Below are 25,886 nucleotides of genomic sequence, written 5' to 3'. Positions count from 1 at the left end.
GAGGGGCAGGGGTAGCTCCGGCCGCCGGGAGGCCGCGGCTCCCCGGTGCTGCCTCGTCAGTCACGGAGGGGGCCACGGGCAGCAGCGGCCCCCGCCTAAGCCATGAGGGCAGCGCGGAGGGACCCCCCGCCCTCCCGTCACCACCAGCCCCCGGGGGCCTCCCGCTCGGCGCGGCCCGGGTGTGGGAAGGCACCGGGGAGGGGCGGGCGGTGCCTGCCCGCGGGGGGAGCGGAGCGCGGAGCCCCCTCCCCCGCCTGGCCGCTGGCTGCCGCCTCTCCCCGCCGCTCGGCCGGCCCGCGCCGCCACCGCCGCCGCCTCCATCTTGAGCGTGTGTCCCCTGCTCCCCCCCGCCTCCACAGCACCGAGAGCGTCGGGGGCGCTGGAGCCCCGGGGGGGAGCGGGGGGGAGGTGAGGGTGGTGGGGGGCGAAGCGGCACCGGGGCCGGAGCGGCAGCGGCGGGAGCAGCGGCGGGAGCAGCGGCGGCAGCGGCAATGAGGAGGCGGCGCTGAGGAGGCGGCAGTAGCCGGAGCGGACGGAGCCGACATCTTGTGCCCTCCCCTCCCGCCGCCGGCTGGGTGAGCCCGTCCGCCCCAGGGGGGAGGGGAGGGGGAGGCGGAGAGAATTTAAAAAAAAAAAAAAAAAAAAAAGGAAAAGAAAAAAAAAAAGAGAAAAAGAAAAACAAAAACAAAAAATCCCCCCAAAAGGAGGCGGCAGCAACGGTGGAGAAGCCGCGGCGGCGGCGCGCTGAGCCGGCCAGGTAAAGCTCTGCGCGGGAGGCCGCGACACCCTTCCTTCAGGGGTCTCTCCTCCCTCACACACCCCCGCGCCGGGGTCGCGGGAAGGTGACCGGGCGGGCGGGAAGGAGCTGGGGGAGGCCGGTGCGCCACAGCCTGCGGGCCTCTCCCGCGTCTCCGCTCCGTCTCTGTGCGGCGGGAGCGGCCCGCGATCCCTTCCCGAGGAGGGAGCAGCGGCGGCGAGCACCCGGGAACAGGGAACGGGCAGCGCCGTGTCAGCCGAACCCCCCCATTGCCGCCATCTTGGCCCCCCCTTCTTCGCCGCGCGGCGGGGGCGCCGCCCACCTTCTCCCACGCGATTGGCCCAGGCGGGGCCGAGCGCGCCCGCCATTAGCCCCTCAGAGCCTCGCGTTGCTATTGGTGGTGGCGCTGTGATGGACGGCAGCGGCAGCCAATGGCCTTGCAGCCCCGCTGCGCTCGCGCTGCCCGCCCCCGCCCGCTCCCTCTCTCTGGAGACTCTGGCAGTTCCGTGGGGAACGGTGGCCGCGCTCTGGGCCCGCGCCGCGGCTCGTCCCGCCGGGCTTCACCGCCTTCTCCTTCCCCCGGGACGGCTTTCTGTCTGTCCGAGTCCCTGCTGTGCCTTGGCCCAGATCTTGGAGTTGCCTGCAGGGAGCCCTCGGTGCGCGGGTTGGCTCCTGAGAGGAGCTCCCGCCGGTGCCTGACAGCTGAGGGCATGTCCCCGTTCCCTCAGTTGCTGCTGGGGCCGGACACAGCTCGTGCCGTATCACAGTTCCCTCGGAGCGCTGCCGCTGAGGTCAGACACCGCTCATGGCGCACCCCATCTGTTGCTGAGCCCAGACTTTATACCTGAAACTTTTTCCACAGCCCCATACCAGAGGGAGAGCCTCTCTCGGGGCCGGTGCATCTCCAGTCAGCTTGACTTGGTTACAGAAGTATCAGGGCATTGATAAAGACCAAGATCGCTGCATGTGCCAGGGCACATGACATCTGTTGAGCACTGGCGCATTTCGTTGTAGGTATCAATGTGGGTGTGAGGAGCATAAACCTTTGGCAGTTGTGTGAGGGGACCACGGGCCTGTGGCAAGCAAAGACATAGCAGGAACATGAAGGGACATTGTGGACAGCAGCAGGAGTTTTGCTGGCATTTCGCTTGGCAAAAGGTGGCGAGGGGCCTGCAACTGTTCTAGGTTGTTTATTTCCTCTGGCATCCATTGGCTTTATTTTCCAGATGTGTTTCTTAAATAGCTCCATGGGTGTCTGTTCCACACAGTGGGTTTTAAATCCCAGTGGCTGCTGGTGCAGGAGAGCAGTGCTGAGGAACACCTTCAGACCTTGTGTTTGGTTTGGTGTCCCAAAGAGGGTCAGCCTTTGGTAACAACAAACCCCAAACTCTTTAGGACTATAGGAGCTGTAGCTACTGTCAGTAGTCATGGTGCACCAGAGTCCAACAAGAGCCATGTTGTTCCCATCTTCTGCTGCACACTGAGCTCCAGGTGGCCTTTTAGCTGCAAGTCATTGAAGTTCTTTGTTGTTGAAGGACCTCATTTTTTGCTGGGATTACCAAGCTATGCCAAAAGAAAGGGCCAGGAAGCTCCCCCAGCTGCACTGCCTTGTGCTCCAGCCTTGCATCCTCTGCACATGAGAAACCTGGTGCTGTAAAGTGAGAGCTTGGTTGTTCAGCAGGGGAAAGCTGGAAGGAAGGACTGCAGCATGAAGGAGAGTTGGGAAGGAGACTGAGCTCTTCTGCAGTGTGAGAAAAGGATTTCTGACCCTTGGAGGTGGCCAAGGCAGCATTGCATGGGTGGAAATCACAGTCTTTCCTTCAGAGGACCCACTTGTGTTCAATATTCCAGGCTGTGTGTATAATAGGGGCCTGTGATGTTGCTCCATACATGTTTATCTCTTTTTCAGGGGAGCTTTAGCCTCCTTTCTAGGAAATTTAAGTATCCTGATGATGGGCTTGGTTTTTCAGTCACCTAGTGCCCACAGGTGGGAAAACTGCTGTTCATGAGAATCAAACCACTCCTGAAGGAGCTCCATGGGTAGAGCTAAATTAATCCCCAGCAGCTCATTGAGTTGTAGCCACCTTGTTTGCTCAGTTGTGCTCTCTGGGAACGTCACCCCCTGCTCCCATTGTAATCCCCAGTAGAAATGGGTGACAGGAGCTTTTTGGAATGCCTTGAGCATGTTGTGGCAATGGCAAAGGGATGTCTGAACTTTCTGCTTTCACATCAGCAACCTTTGTCCATGGCAGGGCAGAATCAACATGGGCTGAAATAGCATTTAACCCCACTCATCTTTAGCATTTCAGTGTGCACAGGTGCTGTTTGCAGAGGGATTCCTTTTTATGTGCAGCTGGGAGGTGTTCTCAAGTGTGCTGAGGGAATCAAAACATTCCTAGGTTGCTGCTTAGAAGTTTCTGTTGTTGTAGACAAGGTCACAGCTCTCAGCTCAGTATGTCTGAGTTGATTTCATTGCTGCTTTCAAGGTATTTTGGAGGTGTCTCTCCTAATATCCAGGTGTACATCTCATTCCAGGCACTCAGCTATCACTGGCAGCAATTTCCATGCCGTTTTAGATGCTTTTTCATAGTGCTAAGTAATTGTGTATTTTACAAATGGTTGTTTTATGGCAGTTGGTTGCTGTGGTGCAAAGCCCACTTTGGGGTAATTTGTCTAGAAATACACTGATTGTTTCAGTAAAGGAGCTCTGCATGCTTGTTTTTCCCATTAACAGATAAAACAGCCCTTCCTTCAGGTGCTTGTTTCACTGAAATTTCCTTGTCCCTCAGTATTCCAAGCAATTGGCTATTGCCTCATTTTTCCTGAACACAATATTAATGATGTGTACTCATAATAATTACTTTATCCTCCATATATCTTTTTGCCTGCAATATTCTCTTTGCTTGTACCAGCCTGAATTGTAACAGAGCTGTTTGTCAGCAGGATTTTCTTTTTTTTTTTTTTTTAATTCATTTGATGATCAACTTGCCTTTATAACCTCTTTTTAAAATTCTTCTTTCCTACTGATTGAAGCCATTGGGATTCAGCGAGGATGAGTGCAGTTGGGTGTCTGCAGTGTGTGGATCAAGTGACTGATTAAATTTTTAAGGCAAAGGTACCACCAAAATTCCTGGTACCTATATTTGCAGGTAGAAATTATCATCTTTTATTTTATATGTGAAGTAAAATTGTGTTTACAGGCTCCGTCATTATGGGTCTGCATACTGAAACTGGCACCTGCAGCTTATTTCTGTGGATGCAGGAAAGAGTTTGGAAATCTTTCCCAGAGCATTTTTGTTCCTTAAGACACAGGTGGTGTCATGGATTAATCTCATGGTTCACAGAACCAGTACTTGAAAAAAGTATTGCTCTTGGAATTTTCTCCTTTTTTCTGGAATAAGCTTGGACTTCTCTAGGTCCTGGTCCTGTGAGATGCTGCTTGCTGTGACACACAGTTAAGAGTTTTTGGAACTATGTCCTTCTTGGAGCACAAATACTGCATTGGCTGAGTACAAATTGTGGGTTTGTGGTGTGTTTCCTTGTCTGTGGTCCCACAGAAAGGGACTGAGTGTGTGGATTGCTTTAAATAAGGGTGAGGTGCTGGTTCAGGCCTCTGCATAGCAACAGATAAGCTCTGGGCTGGCTTATCTTCTCACAGAGAATTTACATTTGCTTTTCTTTGTCTCCTTTCCGACTTCTTTCAGCCTCAGCTTGTTTATTCCCATAAGTCATGTTCCCATCCTTGACTCTGCCCTTCTCTCTTGCATTACTCACTTGGCTTCCTCTCTGCCTTCCCTCTTTGCCAGCTCCCTCCTTCGCCCTCCGATCACCGAGCTGCTGCCACCATGTCTGAATCCTCCCCCAAACCATCTCCCCTCTGCTCCCCTCTGACAGGCACCTCCTTAATGTCAGCAGCCGACTCTCAGCTAATTATCTGCCTTGCTGATTAGCAGTTTGTGCAGGCAGAGCTGGCTGGGGCTTTTTGTTAAGGCACTGAGCAAATGCCATTTCACACTGCTGGTACTGGAAGCTGTCTTGCTGCTTTCCTGCTTGTAGCCCTGTGGACTCTCCATAGCCAGGTGCTCAGGTGGATGAGTGGAATTGTGGCTTGTAAGTCCATTGGGATCCATGCTGCTTGTTGCCGTGTTCATCCCTCTTTGCTTCCTCGTGGAAGAGCAGAAGAGATGCACATCTGATCCCTGCTACATTGCTCAGTTCATCTCCTGGTTCTGTTTGTGACCCTTGAGAGAAGGAAAAGCAAAGCTGGAGGATGATTTTTCATTATGGCACTTTTTGCATTTGCAGTGTCAGAATGGAAGGATTGGTGGTGGCAGCTCTGGGCTGTGAAACCTGGAGGAGCTCCCTCCTGGACTCAGGGAGAACCATTCGTTTTCTTATCTGGAGCTGACAAAAAAAATTAAATTGGAAGCTGCTTTCATAAGACCTGAATGGTGCATTCCTTCTCTCCTGGAAAACATCCAGCACATTTGGGGATATAAAAGAAAAGTCACAGGCAAAAGAGCAAAGGAGAACTCGTTGGTTTGTGTGAGCTTAATATGTGAATGGTGCAAGAAGTGAACAACATTGTTTGAATTTCAGGGCATCTGAATGGTTTGCTGATCTGGGTGCACAGCAGACTGTATATTGTGCTGTCAAATTATTTTGAGTTTTTCTCACTCATGGTTGGGTGAGGTGCAAAGAGAGGAAGCTGGAGGGTGCTGTGCATTGCTCCGGTACACATTGCAAGAAATGGCTGATATATCAAAGGTATATCTAAGGTGTAAAGACTCAACGAGCCTGAAATTGCTGGAGTCTGGTAGAAATTCTCTTTGTTGCAGCGTTGAGTGAGTTTTTGAGTCCGTGCTGCTTTTGCTTGTCTCCTTGTCTTACCGTGTCCTCTGTCCTGTTGTGTCCCAGGGTCTGAGCACCACAGGGATGAGGAAACCTCGGAGGAGGTGCCGGCAGCACTTGGAGGGGAGGCGTTCTCCCTCGCCCTACAGCCTCAAGTGCTCCCCCAGCCGGGAGACGCTGACCTACGCCCAGGCACAGCGCATTGTGGAGGTGGACATCGACGGGCGGCTCCATCGCATCAGCATCTACGACCCCCTGAAGCTCATCACCGAGGACGAGCTGACAGCCCAGGACATCACCGAGTGCAACAGCAACAAGGAGAACAGCGAGCAGCCCCTCTTCACTTCCAAATCGAAGAAAACACCTTCCAAAGGCAAAAAGAAGGACTCCTGTTCCAAACATGCGCCGGGGATGTCTTTGCACTTGCCCCAGCCCAAGTTCCGTGTGCTGGACTCCTTCAGCCAGCCAGATGCCCCTCCCCTCCCTGCTGCCTACTACCGGTACATTGAGAAGCCTCCCGAGGACCTCGACGGAGAAGTGGAGTATGACATGGATGAGGAGGATCTGGCATGGCTGGAGATGGTCAACGAGAAGAGAAGGGCTGATGGTTATGGGACAGTTTCTGCTGACACTTTTGAGCTGCTGGTGGATCGGTTGGAAAAGGAGTCATACCTTGAGAGCCGGAACAACGGGGCTCAGCAGTCCCTCATTGATGAGGATGCCTTCTGCTGTGTCTGCATGGACGATGAGTGTCACAACAGCAATGTCATCCTGTTCTGTGACATTTGCAATCTGGCCGTGCACCAGGAGTGTTATGGTGTGCCCTACATCCCCGAGGGGCAGTGGCTTTGCCGCTGCTGTTTACAGTCCCCTTCTCGCCCTGTGGATTGTGTCCTTTGCCCGAACAAAGGGGGAGCCTTCAAGCAGACCAGTGATGGCCGCTGGGCTCACGTGGTCTGTGCCATCTGGATCCCTGAGGTCTGCTTTGCAAACACTGTGTTCCTGGAGCCCATCGAAGGGATCAATAACATCCCTCCAGCTCGCTGGAAGCTCACATGCTGTATCTGCAAGCAGAAGGGCATGGGAGCTGCTATCCAATGCCACAAGGTGAACTGTTACACTGCCTTCCACGTCACCTGTGCACAGAGAGCCGGTCTCTTCATGAAGATTGAGCCCATGAGGGAGACCAGCATCAACGGCACGACGTTCACCGTGCGCAAGACTGCCTACTGTGAGAGCCACTCCCCGCCTGGCACGGTGAGAAGAGGCTCTCCAGCTGCTGGTGGTGATGGGCACGAGGTCACTGTGAAGGAGGAGGAAGAGGAGGAAGCCAATTCTGGCCCTCCCAAAGGGTCTGTGAAGAAGAACCAAGTGAAATTGAAGCAAAAGATCAAAAAGGAGCCTGGTGACGTGACCAAAGGGCGTTCGTCCATGCCCGTGGTGACTGTTGCACAAATTCCCTCTTACAGGTGAGTGTTGCAGGTTTAGGGAAGGAGTTGGACAGCTGTAGCTGAACAGGGGCTGTTTTAAGGACTCAGTCTCTCTCATTATTGACCTTGGAAACACTGAATCTTCAGTCAAGGCTTAGCAGTAACTGTGATCAGAGTGCTCTGCAGCTGAGTTTCACTGTGGTTTTCTGGCTTTCCTGAGCAGCCATCCCAAGCTGGTGTGTAATGCAGACTCTGTGGTGGTCTCTAATGGCAAACACCCATCTACCATGAAGGCATTTTTAAAATACTTCATGCATTACAGGTTGGTAGGCAGGTAGGGGTCATCCCACTATCAAAATTTTTGAGATCTCATTTCATAGTTTCTTAATTCCTCCTTTTATTTCAGACCATGTCAAACCTGCCAGTGTTGCAAGCAGCTTTGACTTTGGCTGTATTTTTTGTATTTTTCTCCCAGCTCTCCCTCATGCAGAAATAGGTAATGCTGAATTTTTGTTTGGTGCCTTAGGAAGTGTGTTGATGTGTCTGTTTTACCAGATAGGCTGATAAGGCACCATGTGTAAGGTAAAAATGGTAAGCAAAGGTTAAAATAGGTGATCTATTATTCTTGGGCTCCTGCCAAGTTCATTTCCCAGGGTCCAATGACTAATAACATCAAACTTAAATGGCCCCTGGAATGTTCTTAACATGGAAAGTAGTTTAGAAATTAAGGCTTGGAGCTGAAATGATGATTTCATACTTTGTGCTGTGGTAAGTGCTTGGTGGGACCCTCCAGTATGAAAAGAGGCCCCATCTGTCGTGTGTGAGGAGTTCCCAGATTGTCCCAGTTCGTGTGTACTTCAGAGTGAGCATTGACACAACACTGCAAAGCTCCATCAGGAGACCCAAAGGTCTGCAAAGCCACGATTGCTTTACAGCTGGCTCCATGACACTCTGTGCTTCCTTCAGGCTGAACAAGATGTGCAGTGGGCTGTCCCTGCAGAGGAAGAACCAGTTCATGCAGAGGCTGCACAACTACTGGCTGCTGAAGCGGCAGGCGAGGAACGGGGTGCCCCTGATCCGGCGGCTGCACTCGCACCTGCAGTCGCAGAGGAACGGCGAGCAGGTACCAGTGCTCCCACTCAGCTCACCTGGCTGCACTCACAGCAGGGCTGCCAGCAGGACATGAGCTTGACACGTGGCTGGGGAGGGGAGTGAGGGTGGGAAGATTCGATTTCAGTCTGTCTTGGTCTCTTATGCCTGAAGAACGGAGTTAGTGTGTTATGGGATATCCATGATGCCACTAAAGTTGGTGTTGGTGAGACAACAGGTAGGAGCTTTCCCCCTGAGTCAGAACACCCAGGGTTGTGCAAGGGTGTGATGGGCCCTTGGTGGAATGATCTCTTATATGAATGATAAAATCACATTTCTTGGAGTGAGTAAAGGAAATGGGTTTGAACTCCAGAGTTATGGCTAAATTCCAGTTTGGGTCATTCTTCCTGCAGCTTCAATTTCTCTCCATCCCATGCACATTTAGACATAATAATCAGCTCTGGACTCTTTTGCTTCCTCTTTTGAGCTGGCATCTGTAGTCACTTTATCGTGGTGCTATTAAGCAACACTGCGTTTGGCATGAGAAGTGGTTGCTGAAGTAATGAAGCAGCAGAACTCTACCCTCTAACACAGCCTGTCAGCAGGGACTGTGTACAATGTGCATGTATATCTTTATTGTAGTTAGAGGAATTTATAGGCTTTTAGTTTGCAGGAAGACTGCTTTGGGCACTAAATAAAGAAATTATTCCCCACTCATCAGTGCAGAGCTTGGGAAAGTACAGCATTTCCTTGGTGTATTACATTGGCAATTTACCATAAGTTCTTAGAAGCAAATGTCCTATTAATATAAACCATGAAGATCTTGTGAAGTAATGGTCCTCTTGGCAGACATGTGGAAATGTATGCACTTGAGCTGTATCATCCAAATCACTAAAAAATCTACAGATTTAGGAAAGGAAGGATGATTGTGTTGTGAAGCCACTGAACTGTGTCTTGGAAGGTGTGAGCTCATCTCCCAGTGTTGGCCATTCTTGGCAAATGTCTTTCCATGGCTCTATTTTTGTGGGTTACAGAATAGCTCTTTTCTCCCCTGCTTTGAGTTGCCTTCCCTTGAGACTATAAATGCTTTGGACTGCTGCTCCAATGCACAGCAAAATTTCCAGCCTCTGTAATAAACCTGGATGTAAAAGCAGGGAGGGTGTAAATGGGTATGCACTGAAGTGTGTTCCCAGGGTGAAGCTGCAGGATAATTTGGGGTAATTTCACAGATAAGGTAAAATCTAGAAAAGCTGATGTTCTCTCTGTTAGACAACTAAATGGTGGAGGAAGGAGGGGACATGGTCTGAAAAAAAAGAGACAAGGCAAGAAGAAGACTCTGAGAGCAATTCCCAGAGGATTCCTAGAAAAAGAAGGAAACACAGGAAGCCTGTGGTGTTTTTATCTCACCCCACTTATATCTTGCAGAAGGAGCAGGATGAGAAGACGAGTGCAGTGAAGGAGGAGCTCAAGTACTGGCAGAAGCTCCGGCATGACTTGGAGCGGGCTCGGCTGCTCATCGAGCTCATCCGAAAGAGGGAAAAGCTCAAACGGGAGCAGGTGGGGAGTTCTGAGTTCTGCCTGTCCAGTTCCTGCTCTTAACTTCAGTCCCATGCAAGCTCTCTGTGCTGCAGGAGGCTCAGGAGGAGCACCACAGTTTTTCTGGAGCCTTTTCCTCTTCTCCCAGGTTCTGTTGGGTGTGCAGAGCCACCTCTCCCTGTGCCAGTCACGGGTTTGCACTGTGCAGCCTCTGCCCTCAGAACCAGGGCTGGGCTGCAGACTGCTGGCAAGATATATTTGTATCATTAATAGTGGATTTGATTCCTGACCTACAGAACCCCTTCTATTTCTGGGCATGGACCAAGTGTTTTGCAGAGTAGAAGTTAGCTCCTTCATGATTATTTCAGGGGTTTGGTAACACCTTCTCCAGAGAGAAGTCTAAATCACAATTGAACTCTTAATTTCTAAAGCTAAAAATTCCTGTAGTTTGTCCTCTAAGGACATTTTTAGGAGAAAAAGTTTTAAGATTGAAACCATTTACTAAATTTTCCAATTTCTCCTTTGACCTATATGCACATCTCCAAAGTTTCACCAGTTGCTTCCAGTGCTTGCCAGCCTTGCCTGTCTTTGCTGTCCTTATGGGTTGCTGCACCCACAGCTGTGCTCTCTGGCTGGAGTATCCTCCAGGACAGCTTCAGGAAAGGCTCACTGGGCACACCCTGAGCCCGTGCACATCCTCAGGCCTTGCCTGGGTGCTTCCAGGCTGTCTGCGGGAAGAAGGAAAGCAGCATCCTCTGTGATCACAGCTCCTCTGAGAGCAATTTTTTTTATGGCCAGAAACTACCCACAGCTTTTCTGGAGTCCTCTTGATGGTTCATTTGCTGCATTGTCCTTGATTTACATCAGTGGCTCAGCCCTCAATGCTGTGTGAACATATTTTAGGTAGGAGGATTAAAAAAAACAAAAATCATTCTTGGGCTTTGTTTTGTTTTTGATATCTTGATATAACAGCTGGCTAAATCCATAAAAGCTTATGGAAACTGTGGTGTGCTTTTTAAAAACATAAAATACCACAGAAAAGTGTATCTAGTTGGACTCTATCCCAGCCCAGCTTTTAGGTGAGTGCAGAAGGATGCTCCAGAATCATGCATCTCTGTTTGGCTGTTTTCCTGTTTTGGGGGAAAAGTGTGGTCTTTATACCTGTCTGTATTCATTGTCTCATTGATGCTGCCTTGTTGCTGAGCACATCAAATACAGTTTGCTTTGTGTAAACAGACTTACTTACCTTTGTTACTGAAGTGTTGATTTAATGACATAACAAGTGATTATAAGATCAAAGAAATGGAGATGTTAAAGGATGAATAAATACTTTTATCCTGTTCCAGTGTTCTTTGAATAGATTTTCAGTGCTACAACTTGTTTGCATGAAATCAAACAGTATTAGAGACTAAAGAATAGAAGGAACTGCATTAGGAATTTGCAGTTATCTAACCACTGTTGTTTGATTTCTGCCCTGAAGTGTGAGAGCTTATGACTTAAACTTTGTTTTTGCTCTCTAATTATGGAAGTTGTTGTTCATATAAATGCCTGCATACTTTTAATTTTTATATAATATTGCTAGTTGGCATAATAACAATATCTTGAGGCAGGGAGTTCTCCAGGATAATTTACCAAGTGTAAAATACCTGTTTTCCTTTTCAATGGTAGTATCCTTTATTTTCTTGGGGCTTCCTCTTGTTTTGATTTTGTGAGATTGAATACACAGGAGTTCCCCATGTGAAAGGATTGGACTGGGCAATGTCCATGGAGAGTGCAAGGTGTTTGCCAGAAGTTCTACAACGATGCTAGCCTGAGGTTTCCAGCACTGAGAAAAGTTGGGGGGAAGATTCAGAAGAATCTGGAGGGAGACCCCACTCCCAGTTCCTGCCCTCAGTGAGTTCCTGTTGTGTTCCTGTTGCCAGGTGAAGGTGCAGCAGGCTGCCATGGAGCTGCAGCTGACCCCTTTCAATGTCCTGCTCCGTACAACCCTGGACCTGCTGCAGGAGAAGGATGCTGCCCAGATCTTCACAGAGCCCGTTAACCTGAACGAGGCAAGTCTCTTTCCTAGAGGTGTTTAATGGGCTGTAGATGAGATATTGCTGGGCAGAAGCACAAACCACCTTGTCCCAAGCTGCTGGTGGACTAAAAACTATCTCAAAAGGGACTCATGATGTGTGTATCCTTCCAGGCCAAAAAATGGGTATTTTTTTCTGGAAGTTTAGCACATCTTGAATGAGTAATATTTTGCAGAGCTAGGGTGTGTCTGCCTTGCCTGGGTGACACAGAAATGAACATCTGTTGCTGCCCCTTGCCAGTGGAAAGGGCATTAAGAGTGCTTGTGATGGGTGCGCTCTGGTTGGCTAGTAAATGGTTTTTGTAATTGTACAGGTTTTATATGTTTAGGTTCCAGATTACCTGGAATTCATTTCCAACCCAATGGATTTTTCCACCATGAGGCGGAAGCTGGAGTCCCACCTGTACCGAACCTTGGATGAGTTTGAGGAAGACTTTAACCTTATAGTTGCCAACTGCATGAGGTATAATGCTAAAGACACGATTTTCCACCGAGCAGCTGTCCGGCTCCGGGACCTCGGGGGAGCGATTTTGCGTCACGCGCGGCGCCAGGCCGACAGCATCGGCTTTGACACTGGCGTGGGGATTCACCTGCCTGAGTCGCCCAAGCCCCACGACTTTTACCGCTTTTCTTGGGAGGATGGTGAGTACTGATTGATGGTTTATTCACCTCAGGCAGGTCATAGCTGTAGTTCTGAGCACGTCGTGATTTCAGCCTGCATGGAAATCATAGCTATCCTGCATATGAGAATTTCCCTATCCATCTGTTTAGGTATATAGAGAACTCCTTTAGAACCCCAGTGTGGGATTTCAGGTGAGCTGGGCACTCTGAGCTAGGTACAGCTTAGCTCCAGCTCTAATAGTGCATGTCTGTGTTGGCAGAGCCTTGTAGACTGCCCATGCTCTTTGATTTGTGCCAGGAATGTCATACAAACTCACTGTTTTAAAGAGCAGTGCAAAGGTGGGTCTGGGGTTTTTTTGCTCTGGGGAAAGCTCATTTAAATATATTTCATTGTAAGAGCAGTGCAAAGGTGGGTCTGGGGTTTTTTTGCTCTGGGGAAAGCTCATTTAAATACATTTCATTGTAAGCTGGCAAGATGTACAGCAGCTGAGTTAGATGGAGCACAGAGGGCTGAAAGGGGACGATGAGGGGTGAAGATACTGGGACCTAAGCAATCCTAGCTGAGACCTTCCATTCCCAACACAGCCCCATCCATTCCCACAGCCCTATTGAGATGCAGCTCCAAAGCACTGGTTGGATAACTTGGCTAAACTTAATACAGCCATCAAGCACGCAGAGCTTGCAGTGTGCCATCTGCTCCTAAATGTTGAAGCCCTCTTGGGTGCAGATGGACAATCGTTTTGAAATTTGTGTAGGTGTTCAGCTGTCTGTCCTGCTCCTGCAGATGCCAGCCTTCCAGCAGAGCCAGAGGAATGGCAAATATGTCATGTTTTGGCTGCTTGTTTGTGGTCTGATACTGTCATTTAATCTGACAATGAAATTGGTTTCTGACAACGGTCTAGACCACAAGTTGTTCTGTGTGGGGTGCAGACGTGTCCTTTCACTGTTGCCCCTGGGGCAGTAACAGGAACTGAGGGACAGTGCAAGCTGAATCAGCAGCTTTTTATCCAAAGGAAGGAAGTCCAAGCTCCAAGGTTATTGACTGCTAAATCCCCAAAGCGATTGATTCATGGACAGCCTCAAAGGGAATGAGGCCTGGCACTGGCCCCAGATGCTTCTCCAAAAAGCCTTACTCCTTCCCTTCCCTGTTGCCATCTCTTGTGCTGCAGTGGATAACATCCTGGACCCGGAGAACCGGGCTCACCTGTCTCTGGAGGCCCAGCTGAAGGAGCTGCTGGAGAAGCTGGACACGGTGAGCACCATGCGCTCCAGCGGCGCCCGGACACGGCGCATCCGGCTCCTGCGGCGCGAGATCAACTCCATCCGCCACAAACTGGCCCAGCAGCAGAGCAAGGCCCTGCCCAACGGGGACACTGTGCCACGGGAGGGGCTGGAGACAACATCCAGGGAAGGGGATGAGGAAGGGGAGAAAGGTGAGCAGCAGGATTTTGATTCCAGGTCTGTAGTGCTCGTCAGCAGTCGAAGCCTGCTGTTGTTCCTGTGACCTTAGTGAAAGATGGGAATGGCTGTTGGTAGTTTTGGGAATGATTCTTGCTACAATGTTCAAGCAGATTTTTTATTCCTTTACCAGATGGTGCCAAGCTCCATCACCCTCCAACGCTGGAGCCCACAGGACCCGCACCCACCCTCTCAGAGCTGGACTCTCTGCAGGACCCTCCAACACTCAAACCCATCAGTGAAAGCAGGCCCCTGAACCAGCTGCAGAGGAGGATGGTGTCGGACAGGGAGCTCTTTGACAAGAAGGCTCTGCAGCAGGAGAGCCAGGCTTTCACACGCCTGCTGTCCAACAACGGCCTCAACGGCCTGGCCCTGCCCCCTGCGGACAGCCCTGCCAGCCCCACCCTCAGCAGCGTGGGCCGCCGGACATCGGTCCTGTTTAAAAAAGCCAAGAACGGTGTGAAGCTGCAGAGGGGCCTGGAGTGCTCCCTGGAGAACGGGGAGGAGCACAGGCAGGGCGGGCAGCGCTCACCCTCCTGCCCCGACGGGGAGCGACAGGCGCGGAAACGGCCCCAGAGCAGGAGCTGCAGTGACAGCACTGGAGAGAAATCACCCAGGCAGACAGCACAGAGAGGTGAGAAAGGCGGGGTGGGACAGTGCCATGGTGCTGTTGGGTCCTAGGTTGTACTCGATGATCTCAGAGGTCTTTTCTTATTGATTCCGTGATTCTGTAATTCCTTGGGATTCCTTTTCCTTCTGGAAGCTGTGAGATGGGGCTGAGGAAGGGGAAATCCTGGGGCTGAGTAAAGATTTCTGCATCCAAACTGCACAGCCAGAACTGACTTTTTTGCTTAGAGGAGAGCACAGTCCTCATAACCAGATGTGCCTGGTGAAAGCTGCATCTCCTCCTGTGTTTATAAACAGGGCAGACATGTCCATACTGAGCTGCACTTCTCCATTGGCTGTCTCTAGTCACCTCCATTTTAGACATTTAAAGGTACCAAGATGAAGCCCAGGGCAGTCACCAGTAATTTTCCTCTTTGCCAGGCTGCTGTAAGAGGGAATTTTCCATTTTTGATGGGACAAGCCAATGTGTCCAGCTGCTTACAAAGCTGTTGAGTGCCTGGCTGGAGACTCTGGGCTGAGGTGTTGGCATTCCTGCCCTCGTGGAAGGGTTTGTGTTGGCTTGGTCACTCCTAGGAGTGAGAGCAGAAATGATTTGGTTGGAAGTGTTCACAGTGTGGAGTAACTTAAACATTACTTTGAAATAACTTCTGGAGTTTAAATAAAATTAGTGGGAATACCAAGCAGGTTCCTTTTCAAATTAGATCAGCAAATGAGAATAAGCAGCTGAGATGAAATTTGAAAGACAAAAGAGAAAAGGAATATTGGAGTGACAGCACTGTAATTTTTTTAGTTCTGTGTGGACAGCCATTGTGGGACAGTTCCCATCTGGAAGGTTTGACTTAGCTAAACCTCAAATATTATCTTATAGTTATTTGGACATCATGAGGTTGCAAGAATATTGAGACTGGGAGGAAGGCAATGGAATGTGGGGATTGACTTGTAAGGACCAGTTAAAGGAAATACAAAGAGTGGAGGGACTCACCATCACCAGCTCTTGGTAATTAAAGCAGAAAGTTGTCATCCACACTGGGTAGAGGTCAGAATGAGAGGCTGAAATTTAAAAAAAAAGGGAAAATAAAGGCAGGATGCTGGAAAATCACTGATAATAGACAGTGACATTTCTCCTCTGCTGAAAGAGCACAGCTGGCTTTTTTCTGAGTTGCACCACTGCTTTGTGATTCAGCTCCAGCTCCTTCCACAATTCCAAACACAATTGATTTCTCCTAACTGGAGACAGTGTCTGGTGTGATGAATCTGTGTTACTGCAGAAACAGATCAGTGTGATGGGGATTTCACAACAAGGTGTTTCCCAGGAATGTGCTCTTTGTGACAATCCCATATTTACAGCTGGAACAAACTAGCAGAGGCTTTGCCACGGATTTGCCCTTTGTGGGACTCTTGGACGTGGGAGCCCAGGGGAGTTTGGGGATGCTGGGTCCATGGGGATTGCCGTGGTCACCTGGCTTCTTGTGCCTGCTCTGGGCTTGGGGATGCTCTCAGGGGTCATTCCTTGTCATTCCCATTTGTCTCCTCGGCAGGAGTGACCAATGGCTTTGCAAAGCATGCAGGGAGTGGCTCTGACTCCGAGTGCAGCTCTGCCCTGGGCAGTGGGCTGGTGTTTGAAGCCTGCAGGTAAGTGCAGAACTGTTCCCTGGAACACCTTCTGTGTGTGGATTCACCTCTCTGCTTCTGTTCTGTGACTTCTTAGTTCCAAACCCAGCCCAGACTGTTACTTACTTGTGTGTTGGCTCTAAAAGACAAAAAGCTGCTGAGTTTTCATCTTGTCCTCTTAAGCTGCAGATCCCAAAAGCAGAGCTTGATTTTTCAAGTGTTACACTGCTCTTTCTCAGTGCATGCACATCCTCTCTGCTGATGCAGTTCTTGAGAACCAAAACTTGGAAAAACTTGAATTCAGATTTTCAGTTCAGCACTTCAGATAAAGCTGAACTTTTACCACTTACTAAACAGCTGCTTTCTTCCTCTCAGAAGTTTAAGACCAGAACTGGGCACTTCAAGCATGACTGAACAGACTTAAAGCAAGCACCTGACATCTTCTGATGTCTTGTGGATAACTTGTGCAGTTATTCTATTCAGAAACAGCTCTGTTTACTACTTTTTCTCCAGTCTTTCTTTTCCAGCACCAAAATTACAATAGGTTGCTTATTAGAAAACTGTAAAAGAAAAAAATTACAATATGTGAAAAAGTATGATTGCTTGAGGTGGAGGTAGTCCGTTTTCTGAAATGTTTGTAGTGAGGGGGTGAAAGGATATTCAGGATATAGGCTGACAAAGTCCAGTTTCATACTGGAGTTGTACTGGAGGGCTGCTGTGTCATCTCTCAAGTCTATACACAACTGGTGCAGCTCATGCAAGCTCCAGGTATCATTACATCAGCTCTCAGGTGTGAAGTCTGCTCTGGGTTTCCTCCCCATGTTTACAGCTGGGTTTCTGTGAGGCCTTTTCAAGGCTCATGGCAAAGCTGGCATGATGTCCAGTGTGCTTTCACCAGCAGAGATCACATTTTGCACAAGTGTTCAGTGTTCTTTTCATGTCAGTGATGCACCAGTGCAGCAATTTTTCGGTATTTTAACCCAATTTGGGGAATCCATTGTCTTTGTTGTGCAGATAATCTGTTTTCTCCTAGTGCCTTACTTTTCCTCATCTTCCTGGCAGTGGTTTGGTGCCTCCCAAGCGCAGTCGAGGGAAGCCAGCTCTTTCTCGGGTGCCCTTCTTGGAGGGTGTGAATGGAGACTCTGATTTCAGTGGCTCAGGTGAGAATTGCTGCCCAGCACCCCCTGCTCTGGACCCACCTGAACCAGGGGGAACACATCTCAAAGCACACCAGGAGCCAGTCCTGCACAGACTACCCAGGCTGGACCTGCCTGGGCACTCTTACCTGCTTTGTTACAGATTTAGGTTATTGCATACAACATTTTTCTTGCTTCCACATTTCCTGGTTGCCTGTGCCCTGTGTTCTCCTTGGATGGCTGCTTTCTCTAGGGCTGGTGTGTGTAATGTGCCTGTCACTGTTTACTCCTGTTTTGGGACTAGTTCTCTTTAATGATGCTGTAAAACAAACAGGAAATCATAATTAAAAGAAGGGTCTCTCTGGAGATGACTTCATAGCTGTTCCCTCTTGTGTTGCTTGCAGGGTCTTTGTAACAAAGTTGTCTTTGCAGGCTGTTTTGTACATCTGTGAAATTGTCACATTGCTGTAATACTCCCCAAGGCAGCGCAGCAGTGCTCACACAACCAGACTCTTGTGTTTCTTAGGGTGTGTCAGTGATTGAGTTATTGCAGGTTTGTGCTGAGATCAGGATTCAGCTTTGAGGCCCTGGTCCTCCTGTGCCTTTCTGTGCAGCTTCATGTGCTGCCTCTTGTCATGGCTCTCTGAAATCATTATTGTCTTGGACCTTGTGTCTGCTTTGGAGATGAGCTCCCAGAGTGGGGCTGGTGCCATGAGAACTGGAGTCAGTGGGACAGTTCTGGGGTCTGGAGTATAATTTCATTAATGAGAGAATACTTTTGGAGTGCAGTAGTGGAGAAGCACATCAGATCTGTCCTGACTGATCAGACCAACCTGGGGTCTGATCAACCCTTCTGGGTTGTACTTTGCATTTTCTAGATTCAGTTTTCAATGCCAATATTTGTCCATTTTCCCCAGAGCAAGCAGTACTTGCTATAGAATTTTCATTAATGAAAATTACTCCTTTTCCAGGACCAGGAGCTGGCTGATTTCATATCTATGACCAAATCCATCTCTTGTGGGGCCATTTGATTTCAGTGACTCAATCTGATTAACATTTCTGTGTTGAAGAGTTCATGTGAAGCCTCATGCATGCACAGACCCATTATTTAGGAGACTGTGGCTTTACCTTAGTGCTGAACCTGACTGTACTGGCAGAGCATAAAGACTGGAGTTTGCTACATGCTGAGTTTTATCATAAACACCCAGTTCATATAGATACACACAAGTGATTTTCCTTTTTGTCTTGTCAGTGTGCTTTAAACACTGCACTTGTTCACCTGTTTTAGTTGATTACTACTGAGACAATGAGGCCTGGGTTGGATTGTGGTTCCTTGTGTTCCCATAACCCCCTTGCTGGTAACAGCTCCTAAGCTGTGTGTCCTGCTGTCCCTTAGGCAGGCCTCTGCTGATGTCCTTTGAGAGCCAGGCTGAGCTGGAGCCCCTGGAGCTCGTGTGGGCCAAGTGCCGTGGTTACCCCTCCTACCCTGCCCTGGTAAGTGCCCTGTGCTCTCCCACAGCCTCACCTTGCAGCTCAGGTAGCCCAGAACACAGCTCTGCTGTGCACTGTAACCAGACAGAAAAGGAAAACTTCCCCAAATAATGCAATTTGTGCTTTTTTTCTCCTTTCCCCTTTGCACACTGAATTTTCCCTGTGCTCATTGTTTCAGAGCTTTGCAGAGGATTCATAAAAAATTGGTCTCTCATTATCAGGGATAGGAGCTCTTTTCACTCTTCTCTCCTTTGAGGAAAGCCATCAGTACTGTGGGGATGAGAAGACCCAAATTTTATAAATGCAGGTTCTGCTGCCTGCACATTTTGCTGTTTGGTGAGCACAGTTCCATCTGTAGGTGCCCAGCTGGCCCTGTCATGTCTACATCCTCCTGCACCAACCATCTGTTAGATTTAAATACGAGCATATATGCATGTCCCTTGAATGTTATTTCTTACTGTTTATGTGCCTTTGGATATTTGTCTATTAATGCCATCAAAAAGGGAAGATTCTGCTGGAAGTGTGAGCCCCATCCATGCTCTTACTCCAAGTGGGAGCCCAGAATAGGGAACATCCATGGATCTGCTGGCCAACCTGGCCAGCCAAATCAGTTTTAGTTCTCCATGTGGCTACAGCCAGAGTTAAACTGTGACTTAGAATGGATTTAACCACTGAGACTGCCTTCAAAAAAGGCTTTTTTATATCAGCTTGTTGTGGTGGCAAAGTGTCTTAATAAATTCCTACAGATGGCCAATGTCAAAGCCAATCTACTTTTCCAAGCCCTTAGGAGGGGAGGAAGAACAGACTGAGTATTTCAGCCACCCTCTGCTGTTTTCTTCTCCTCCTGTGCTGACATAGCACAAACGTGGACATGGACATTGCTGCTTTATAGGGGGAGCATTGATGTATTTGTTGTGACTTACCTTCAAAATTACTGTACTTCCCCTGGCTTGATGGAGCCAGCACTGCTTGTCAGCTCTCAAAATATTTGGCCTGGTTCTGATCTAATGCAGTGTAAATCTGAGCAATGCCACTGAGTTGTTCCAGAATGGAGCTGTTGTGGAATCCCATTTCGCCTGTGGAGCATGACATTTATTTGGAGTTTGGTGTGAGGGAGGGAAATCCTTTGCTGAACAGAATAATACTGAGTTTGTAGTGAATTACACATTAGTGTAAATGCATTTACAGCCACACAGAACCACACACATCCCTTTTTCAAGATGGGCTGCCTGGCTCAGGGACTGACTGGCTTCCCTCCCACAGGGGAAGCCTCAGGCTGAAAATTTTTTAGAAAGAAACACTGAAAACAAGCAACTTTGCTTACCCACCTAAAATAGACTTAATTTCTCTAGCTTGGATACACTGAGAGAACAGACAAAATCATGCATTCTGTTCATTGCTGGGCAGGATTTTGTGCTAATTTTCCTCCCCCTGTGTCCCCAGATTATCGACCCCAAGATGCCACGTGAGGGTTTGCTGCACAACGGGGTCCCCATCCCTGTGCCCCCCATGGATGTCCTGAAGCTGGGGGAGCAGAGGCAGACAGAGGCAGGAGAAAAACTCTTCCTTGTCCTTTTCTTTGACAACAAGAGAACCTGGTGAGTGTGTGCACACAGCTCAGTGTGAGTGAGAAGATTTAACAAAATCTTTGGGGATGTGGGAGCATGCAGGGATTATGATGATGTTACATGTAAATGGGGAATTTAAACATGCAGCAGGCAAGAGGAGTCTAAATAAGGAACACAGGCTGCTTTTCCTGGCCCAAGAGCACAACAGCTCCACTTCCACAATGAACAGCCCAGCATCCTTCACCCAAAGCTCACATCACCACAAAAATACTGAGGCACATGAAGAGAATTTACAGCAAATTACAGAGAGCATTTGACTTCAGAACACCAGCAGTCTGTTCCAATGCTGCAAAAAAGATTTGCCAAAAATTTCCAGGCTAACATTTTCAAAATGTAGGGTTTATTTCATATTTAGACTTGGCTGGTTTTTCAGGGGTGCTGAGTACCAGCAGCTTTCAAATCAAGGTTTTTATTTAAGATGGAAAATACAGATATAAGCACATAGGTTCAAAGCAAGAAAAATATCTGAAGGTGTTTTGTTGTTGCACTTCAGACAGGATGAATCTGCTGATTTTAGGATTAGTTGCTGACCATGCTCACATGGTAAGAGTCAACCAGGCAGATATAATGAGCCATAAACCAGTGAAGAGCCTTAAAACTACCAATAGGTCTTTGAAATCTGTGTGTGAAACAATGGGAAATTTGTAAAACTGGAGATTTATGCTGGAAGAGGAAGAGATGACAGCTGCATGCTGAGCCCACTGGGTTATTAAACCAGCAAATACCACATGGGAACATGAAGCATGAGCAGAGACACGGGAGGCAGGAGCTGGGATCACAGAAACACAGTTTGTGCTGTGGGCAAAGGGGATGCTGTGGGGACAGAAGAGAGCTGGGCTTGCCTTTTCTTCTGCTGCCTCTGTAAAATGACATAGCAGGAGTTGAAGAAGAAGCCTTGTGGTGTTTGAAGAGCCCTTCCCCTGGGGAGGGGTTGTGCTGGCATTCCAGGAAGAGCAGGGAAAGGCTGGAGGAAGGGGGTGAACATTGCCAGGGCTGGAGGGAAGATAGAGCAGAACCAAACACACAGAGGGGTAAAGCAGCAAGGGGGAGGTTCCCCCTGACATTTGGGGCTCTGCAGAGTTTTATGGCTCTGAAGACATGGGGACAAGGTGCAATAAAGGGAGAAGTATTTGCCATCTGCTTGGGAAGTTGGGAAGGAGATGAGGTTTACATCACTTGGTGAGGATGTCTGTGTCCTCTGGGTAAAAGAGATGTCAGGAGACAAATTCCTGAGGCTTTTTATTAGCACACTGCATTGTTCCCCTGTTCCTGATTACAGGAACCACTTGATAAAGAGCATGTTCTGCAAAGAGAGACTAATGATTTGTAGCAGAAAATCAATGGCACTGCCATGTTTCCTGTTGCTGTAGTCATCAGTTCTCAAAATCTTAAATCCAAGATTGTAATTGAAGTTATCTTCCCAATAAAAGTAAACATGTCCTTAGCTTTGCCCTGCTCTTGTTGAATACAAGCTCTGCTGCATGTTTACACTCTTCAGAGGCCTCTCAGAGCCTTGTTTGCAGTTTGTGGGAAGCTGAGGTGGCTCAGGAAAGTACTAAAAACCCCTCTTAGAGTCAGATTCAATTTTGATTGACTTCAGTGATGCTGCAGAAGGGTGGCAAAGACTGAAATTGTCATCTTTGTGTGAAGAGAAGCTGAGCTGCTCTGGATTGCCCATATTGGCTGAGTGAGAGTTGCACTGAGCTGTGCCAGCAGTGGCTGAGGTGGAGCTGCAAGGGGTTGGATGTCCTTAGGAGAGGTGGGTGACACATTTCTCAGTGTCCAGTTAACTTGGGCAAATGGCCACACAATAAAAACTTGCTGCAGACAAGGCATTTGCAATTGAAGTAATCCTTAGGGCTTGGGATGTGCCATCCTGGTTCTGGATGATGCTCAGATAGTTGTACCCACCTGAATTAATGCTTGCAGCTTCTTGGGGATAAAACCTCACTTTGCACCATGGACATCCCTGTATTTCCTGCTGTGTGGAACACAGGAATTTCCACCTTTCCCCTGAGCTCCAAGGAGCATTGAAAGCTTTGAGTAAGGATTCCAAGGAGAGGACTGTGCTCCGAAGGCATTTTGGCTGCTCCTCTATGTCAAATGCAGGGATTTAAACATTGGTACCGTTGTTGTGGGGTGTTAACGCCAAATAAATCCATGACATGGGTGTGACTGCTCCTGGGGAGGAGGTGACAGGTCTCTGCACTCCTCTCTGCTGCAGGCAGTGGCTGCCACGGGACAAAGTCTTTCCCCTGGGCGTGGATGACACCGTGGACAAGCTGAAGATGATGGAGGGACGCAAAACCAGCATCCGCAAATCGGTGCAGGTGGCCTACGACAGAGCCATGATCCACCTGAGCCGAGTGCAGGGGGACAACCCCTTCATCCCCACTGCCACCTACCTGTGAGGGGCTGCTGGGCCCGGCCTCTGCTCCTGCACCCCTCCAGCTCACTGCACTGCAGAGTGCAGCGCCTCCAGCAGCCGGCAGCGCTCCTCGGAGTACCCTGAAATGTGCCAAAAAAAAAACCAAACCCTTGTCCAGCTTCTTCCTGAATGTGTCTCGCTGAAGAGCTGGCAGGAGATGAAATGTAGTCTACAGGGACTAAGGTAGGTAGGAAAAGCTGACAGGTGACAGGAGCCAAGGTGAGTTGCTGCAGTGAGCAGAGCACACAGCACTTGGATGTCTGGACCTCATGCACCGTCCCTGCCCCTGCCTCTCCTGGACTGCCAGGGTTTTGAGTCGTCAGCCAGTCCCAGGTAATTCCTGGGAATCTGGCACCCCCAGGATTCTTTACAGAAATCCCAACTGGGCTTTCTTGTGCCAAATTTACCTTAACCATCATTGGCCTTTTCATTTTTCTTTAAATGACATTGTCCTATCACATAAAAACTGCACAGAATCGTAGCTGGGAGCTCTGATTGTGATTCTCCTGCCTACATCCATCGTGTTTTCATGTTTAGATTTCTCTCACTGCATTTAGAAAAGCTTGAGATTTTGGTAACCTTCCCCCCCTGCACAGTTTCATGCACAGATGCACAGAGCTTTAAAGATGAAAATCAAATTACCTGATCTGTGTCTATATGTATGTCCTAGAAATGGATTTTGTTGTTTCACATTTCAGTTCTGATTTCTGTCACTCTGCTTGTTGCAGTTACATTTCATATCATGACTTAGCACAGTACCTAAGAAAAGGTAACTTCCTTTTTTTAAGAAGTAATTTTGGAGGTGTCTGTTGAGCTGGAGCAGCTCTGCAGGCACTGAGGTTGATCAGGGTTGGAGGGAGATGCATCTTTTGTGTTGGTTTATGCACATTTGGTGTAAAGCTCCTCTTCCTTTTTCCCCCCCTCTCTTTTGTGTCTCCCTGTTTTCCTCTGCCACATTTTGGACTGAAACCAAGCACTGACCAGAGCACACGACCCCTCTGCTGTTTCACCTTCTCCCACACGTGCACATCCTTCCCTGGTGTGTGGGTCTCCAGTGTTGTCATCCAGGTAAACCCAGACAATCCCTGTTGGTTTGGGTTTGCATTGCAAAAAAAAAACAAACAGGGACAAACTCATGTTTGGGAACTTGGTGACTAAATCTTTTCTATTAGCCAAGGACTTTATGATTTCTCTGATCTCTTCTGTTGTTATCCCTCTTTGCTTTCCCATTTTAAAGAGCCAAAGGTGCAAAGCAAGATTGTAGATTGAATATCATCATTTTGCTTTTTAACTCAGTATTTTTAAATTATTTTTAACTTTTTCATACTGAAGAGAATGTGGAGTCAAAATAATAATAATTAATGAATAGTAGGGAGTAATCACTGCCATTTCTACTTGCTCTACTTTTTTAAAATACCACTTCTTATACATTGGGGCATGGAATTGCATTGAAGGAATTTTAAGATTCCTGTAACATAGAGATGGGGCATAGGAGTTTGTAAAAATATTAATAGTGATAGTAATGCCCATGGAGTGTGACTAGGGAAGGATGTTGTGTATATAGTTGTAAAATGTTCTAAATTATTTAGACCTATTGTCACCATTCTTGAAGTCCTCAGTTGTGTTGCTGGGTCTTTTATATGCACACAGTGTAATTTATTTAAAGGAACATACACTTTTCCAGGTGGTAGCTCAGCTGTGGACTAGTGACCTGTGTATATGTTTTAAGGTCTTGGGAGTTGGTATTTTATTTTTTTTTTTCTGTTTTGTTTGGTTTTTAAATGATTTTAGAATTTGGATTGGCTGATATCCTGTTGTTGCTACAGAACCTAAATGTTACTGTCAGTCTGCTGTAAAGCACAGATTGCTCTATTTATTGTAGAAAGTGAGTTTATTTGCTTTCTAGAATTGTTTATATCAGATGGTATAAGAGAAGTAATAAGAAAATCTATGCTTGTAAAGAAAAAAAAAGCTAATTTTACCTACTATAATCTGACTGTCTGAGACTATATTTTCTCTCTGAGAAATAAATGTTCTAATGTATGGAAAAAAAAATACCAAAACAACAAAACACCACCCTCAGAAAGATTTCTTCCTTGCTAATGTTGTCCTGAAATCCAGAACTTACCATGATGGCTTTTCATCATCCCAGTGGTCCCAGGTGCAGGTGGGAAGAGCAAGGACAGGGAGGTGACACAAGGGAGGGTTTCTTGTCCTGTGTCCCCTGTGCAGTGGGTGACACAGCTGGGTGCTGCATGGAGAGGTGCCACCTTGTTTGTAGGGTTTTTTTTTTTGTTTGGAGTTTTTTTAATTCTTTCTTTTAAAAATGAGGTTAAACTAAGCATCACTCTGTTTTCTCAGAGAAAAACAACAAAAGGCACACACAAACATAAAGTCCAAATGCCTGAGAAAAACAACTGCACCTTAGGAAAGTGATTTCTTGAGATACTGTTTGGAGTTTTATTGGCAACAAGGTTCTGCCTGTCACATGCTTGGCCCCGGCCTCACTGCCTGCTGCTTTCTCCCCAGTGGGACCAGAAAGGGAAGGTGGAGGCACCGGGAGCCTCCAGCCCTGCCAGGAAAGGCCTGGTGGCCCAGCAGGAGTGCTGGCAGAAAGCCAGGGTGGCACAGACCCAGCTCCCAGTCCAGCCCAGGGCACAGCACAGAGGTTCTGCCCACGGAAGGGAATGGCCATGAAACACCCCCAGAGGTTCGAGTTAACAGCACCCACGGCAGCCCAGCCAGGGATGCCCACAGGGATGCTGGGGGACAGCACCAGAGCTGTCCTGGCTGCTCCTCCCAGCCTCTCCTGCATCCAGGACTGCTCCTCCCTGCAGTGCAGCCCCAGCACAGCCCTGCCCTGCAGGGCCCGGGGAGGCACTGCCAGCACTGCACACCCTGTGTCTCCAGTGGCCTCTCCCTTGCTCCTGCTGGGAGCTGCCCTCTCCTCCACTGCCCCAAGCCTGAGATGAGTTTCTGTCACACCTCGGGCAGAGCCAGCACTGCCAGAACACGTCAGGGTAGAAACCTGCAGCTCTGGAACCACCCCCCACCTCCAGAGGGGTTCAAAACCCTACACCACCATAGCCAGGCATCCTTCTCAGGCGTGGAGAGGATGGGGAGAACAAGGGGTTCATGTTATAAATATA

General features: G+C 48.5%; 1 protein-coding gene across 3 annotated transcripts; it reads left to right on the top strand.

Annotated features, from left to right (window-relative positions):
• Positions 1 to 436: 436 nt before the first annotated feature.
• On the top strand, positions 437 to 24,813 carry BRPF3 (bromodomain and PHD finger containing 3). 3 transcript variants are annotated; one of them, XM_088180498.1, is made up of 13 exons: positions 437 to 575; positions 5,675 to 7,077; positions 8,005 to 8,161; positions 9,553 to 9,684; positions 11,586 to 11,714; positions 12,067 to 12,379; positions 13,528 to 13,791; positions 13,950 to 14,450; positions 15,982 to 16,075; positions 17,117 to 17,214; positions 18,587 to 18,684; positions 20,125 to 20,279; positions 22,534 to 24,813. In XM_088180498.1, exons 2-13 carry the CDS (start codon positions 5,693 to 5,695, stop codon positions 22,718 to 22,720), a joined length of 3,513 nt encoding a protein of 1,170 aa, XP_088036624.1. In that variant the 5' UTR covers positions 437 to 575; positions 5,675 to 5,692; the 3' UTR covers positions 22,721 to 24,813. The 3 variants fall into 3 exon arrangements, with proteins under 3 accessions (XP_088036624.1, XP_014728248.2, XP_088036623.1); XM_014872762.2 differs by lacking the exon at positions 437 to 575 and adding an exon at positions 600 to 757; XM_088180497.1 differs by lacking the exon at positions 437 to 575 and adding an exon at positions 603 to 4,867.
• The last annotated feature ends 1,073 nt before the right edge of the window (positions 24,814 to 25,886 follow it).

Source organism: Sturnus vulgaris, chromosome 29, assembly GCF_052056855.1.
Source record: "Sturnus vulgaris isolate bStuVul1 chromosome 29, bStuVul1.hap1, whole genome shotgun sequence".
Taxonomy (NCBI): Eukaryota; Metazoa; Chordata; class Aves; order Passeriformes; family Sturnidae; genus Sturnus; species Sturnus vulgaris.
This window is presented reverse-complemented; position numbering and strand designations above follow the sequence as displayed.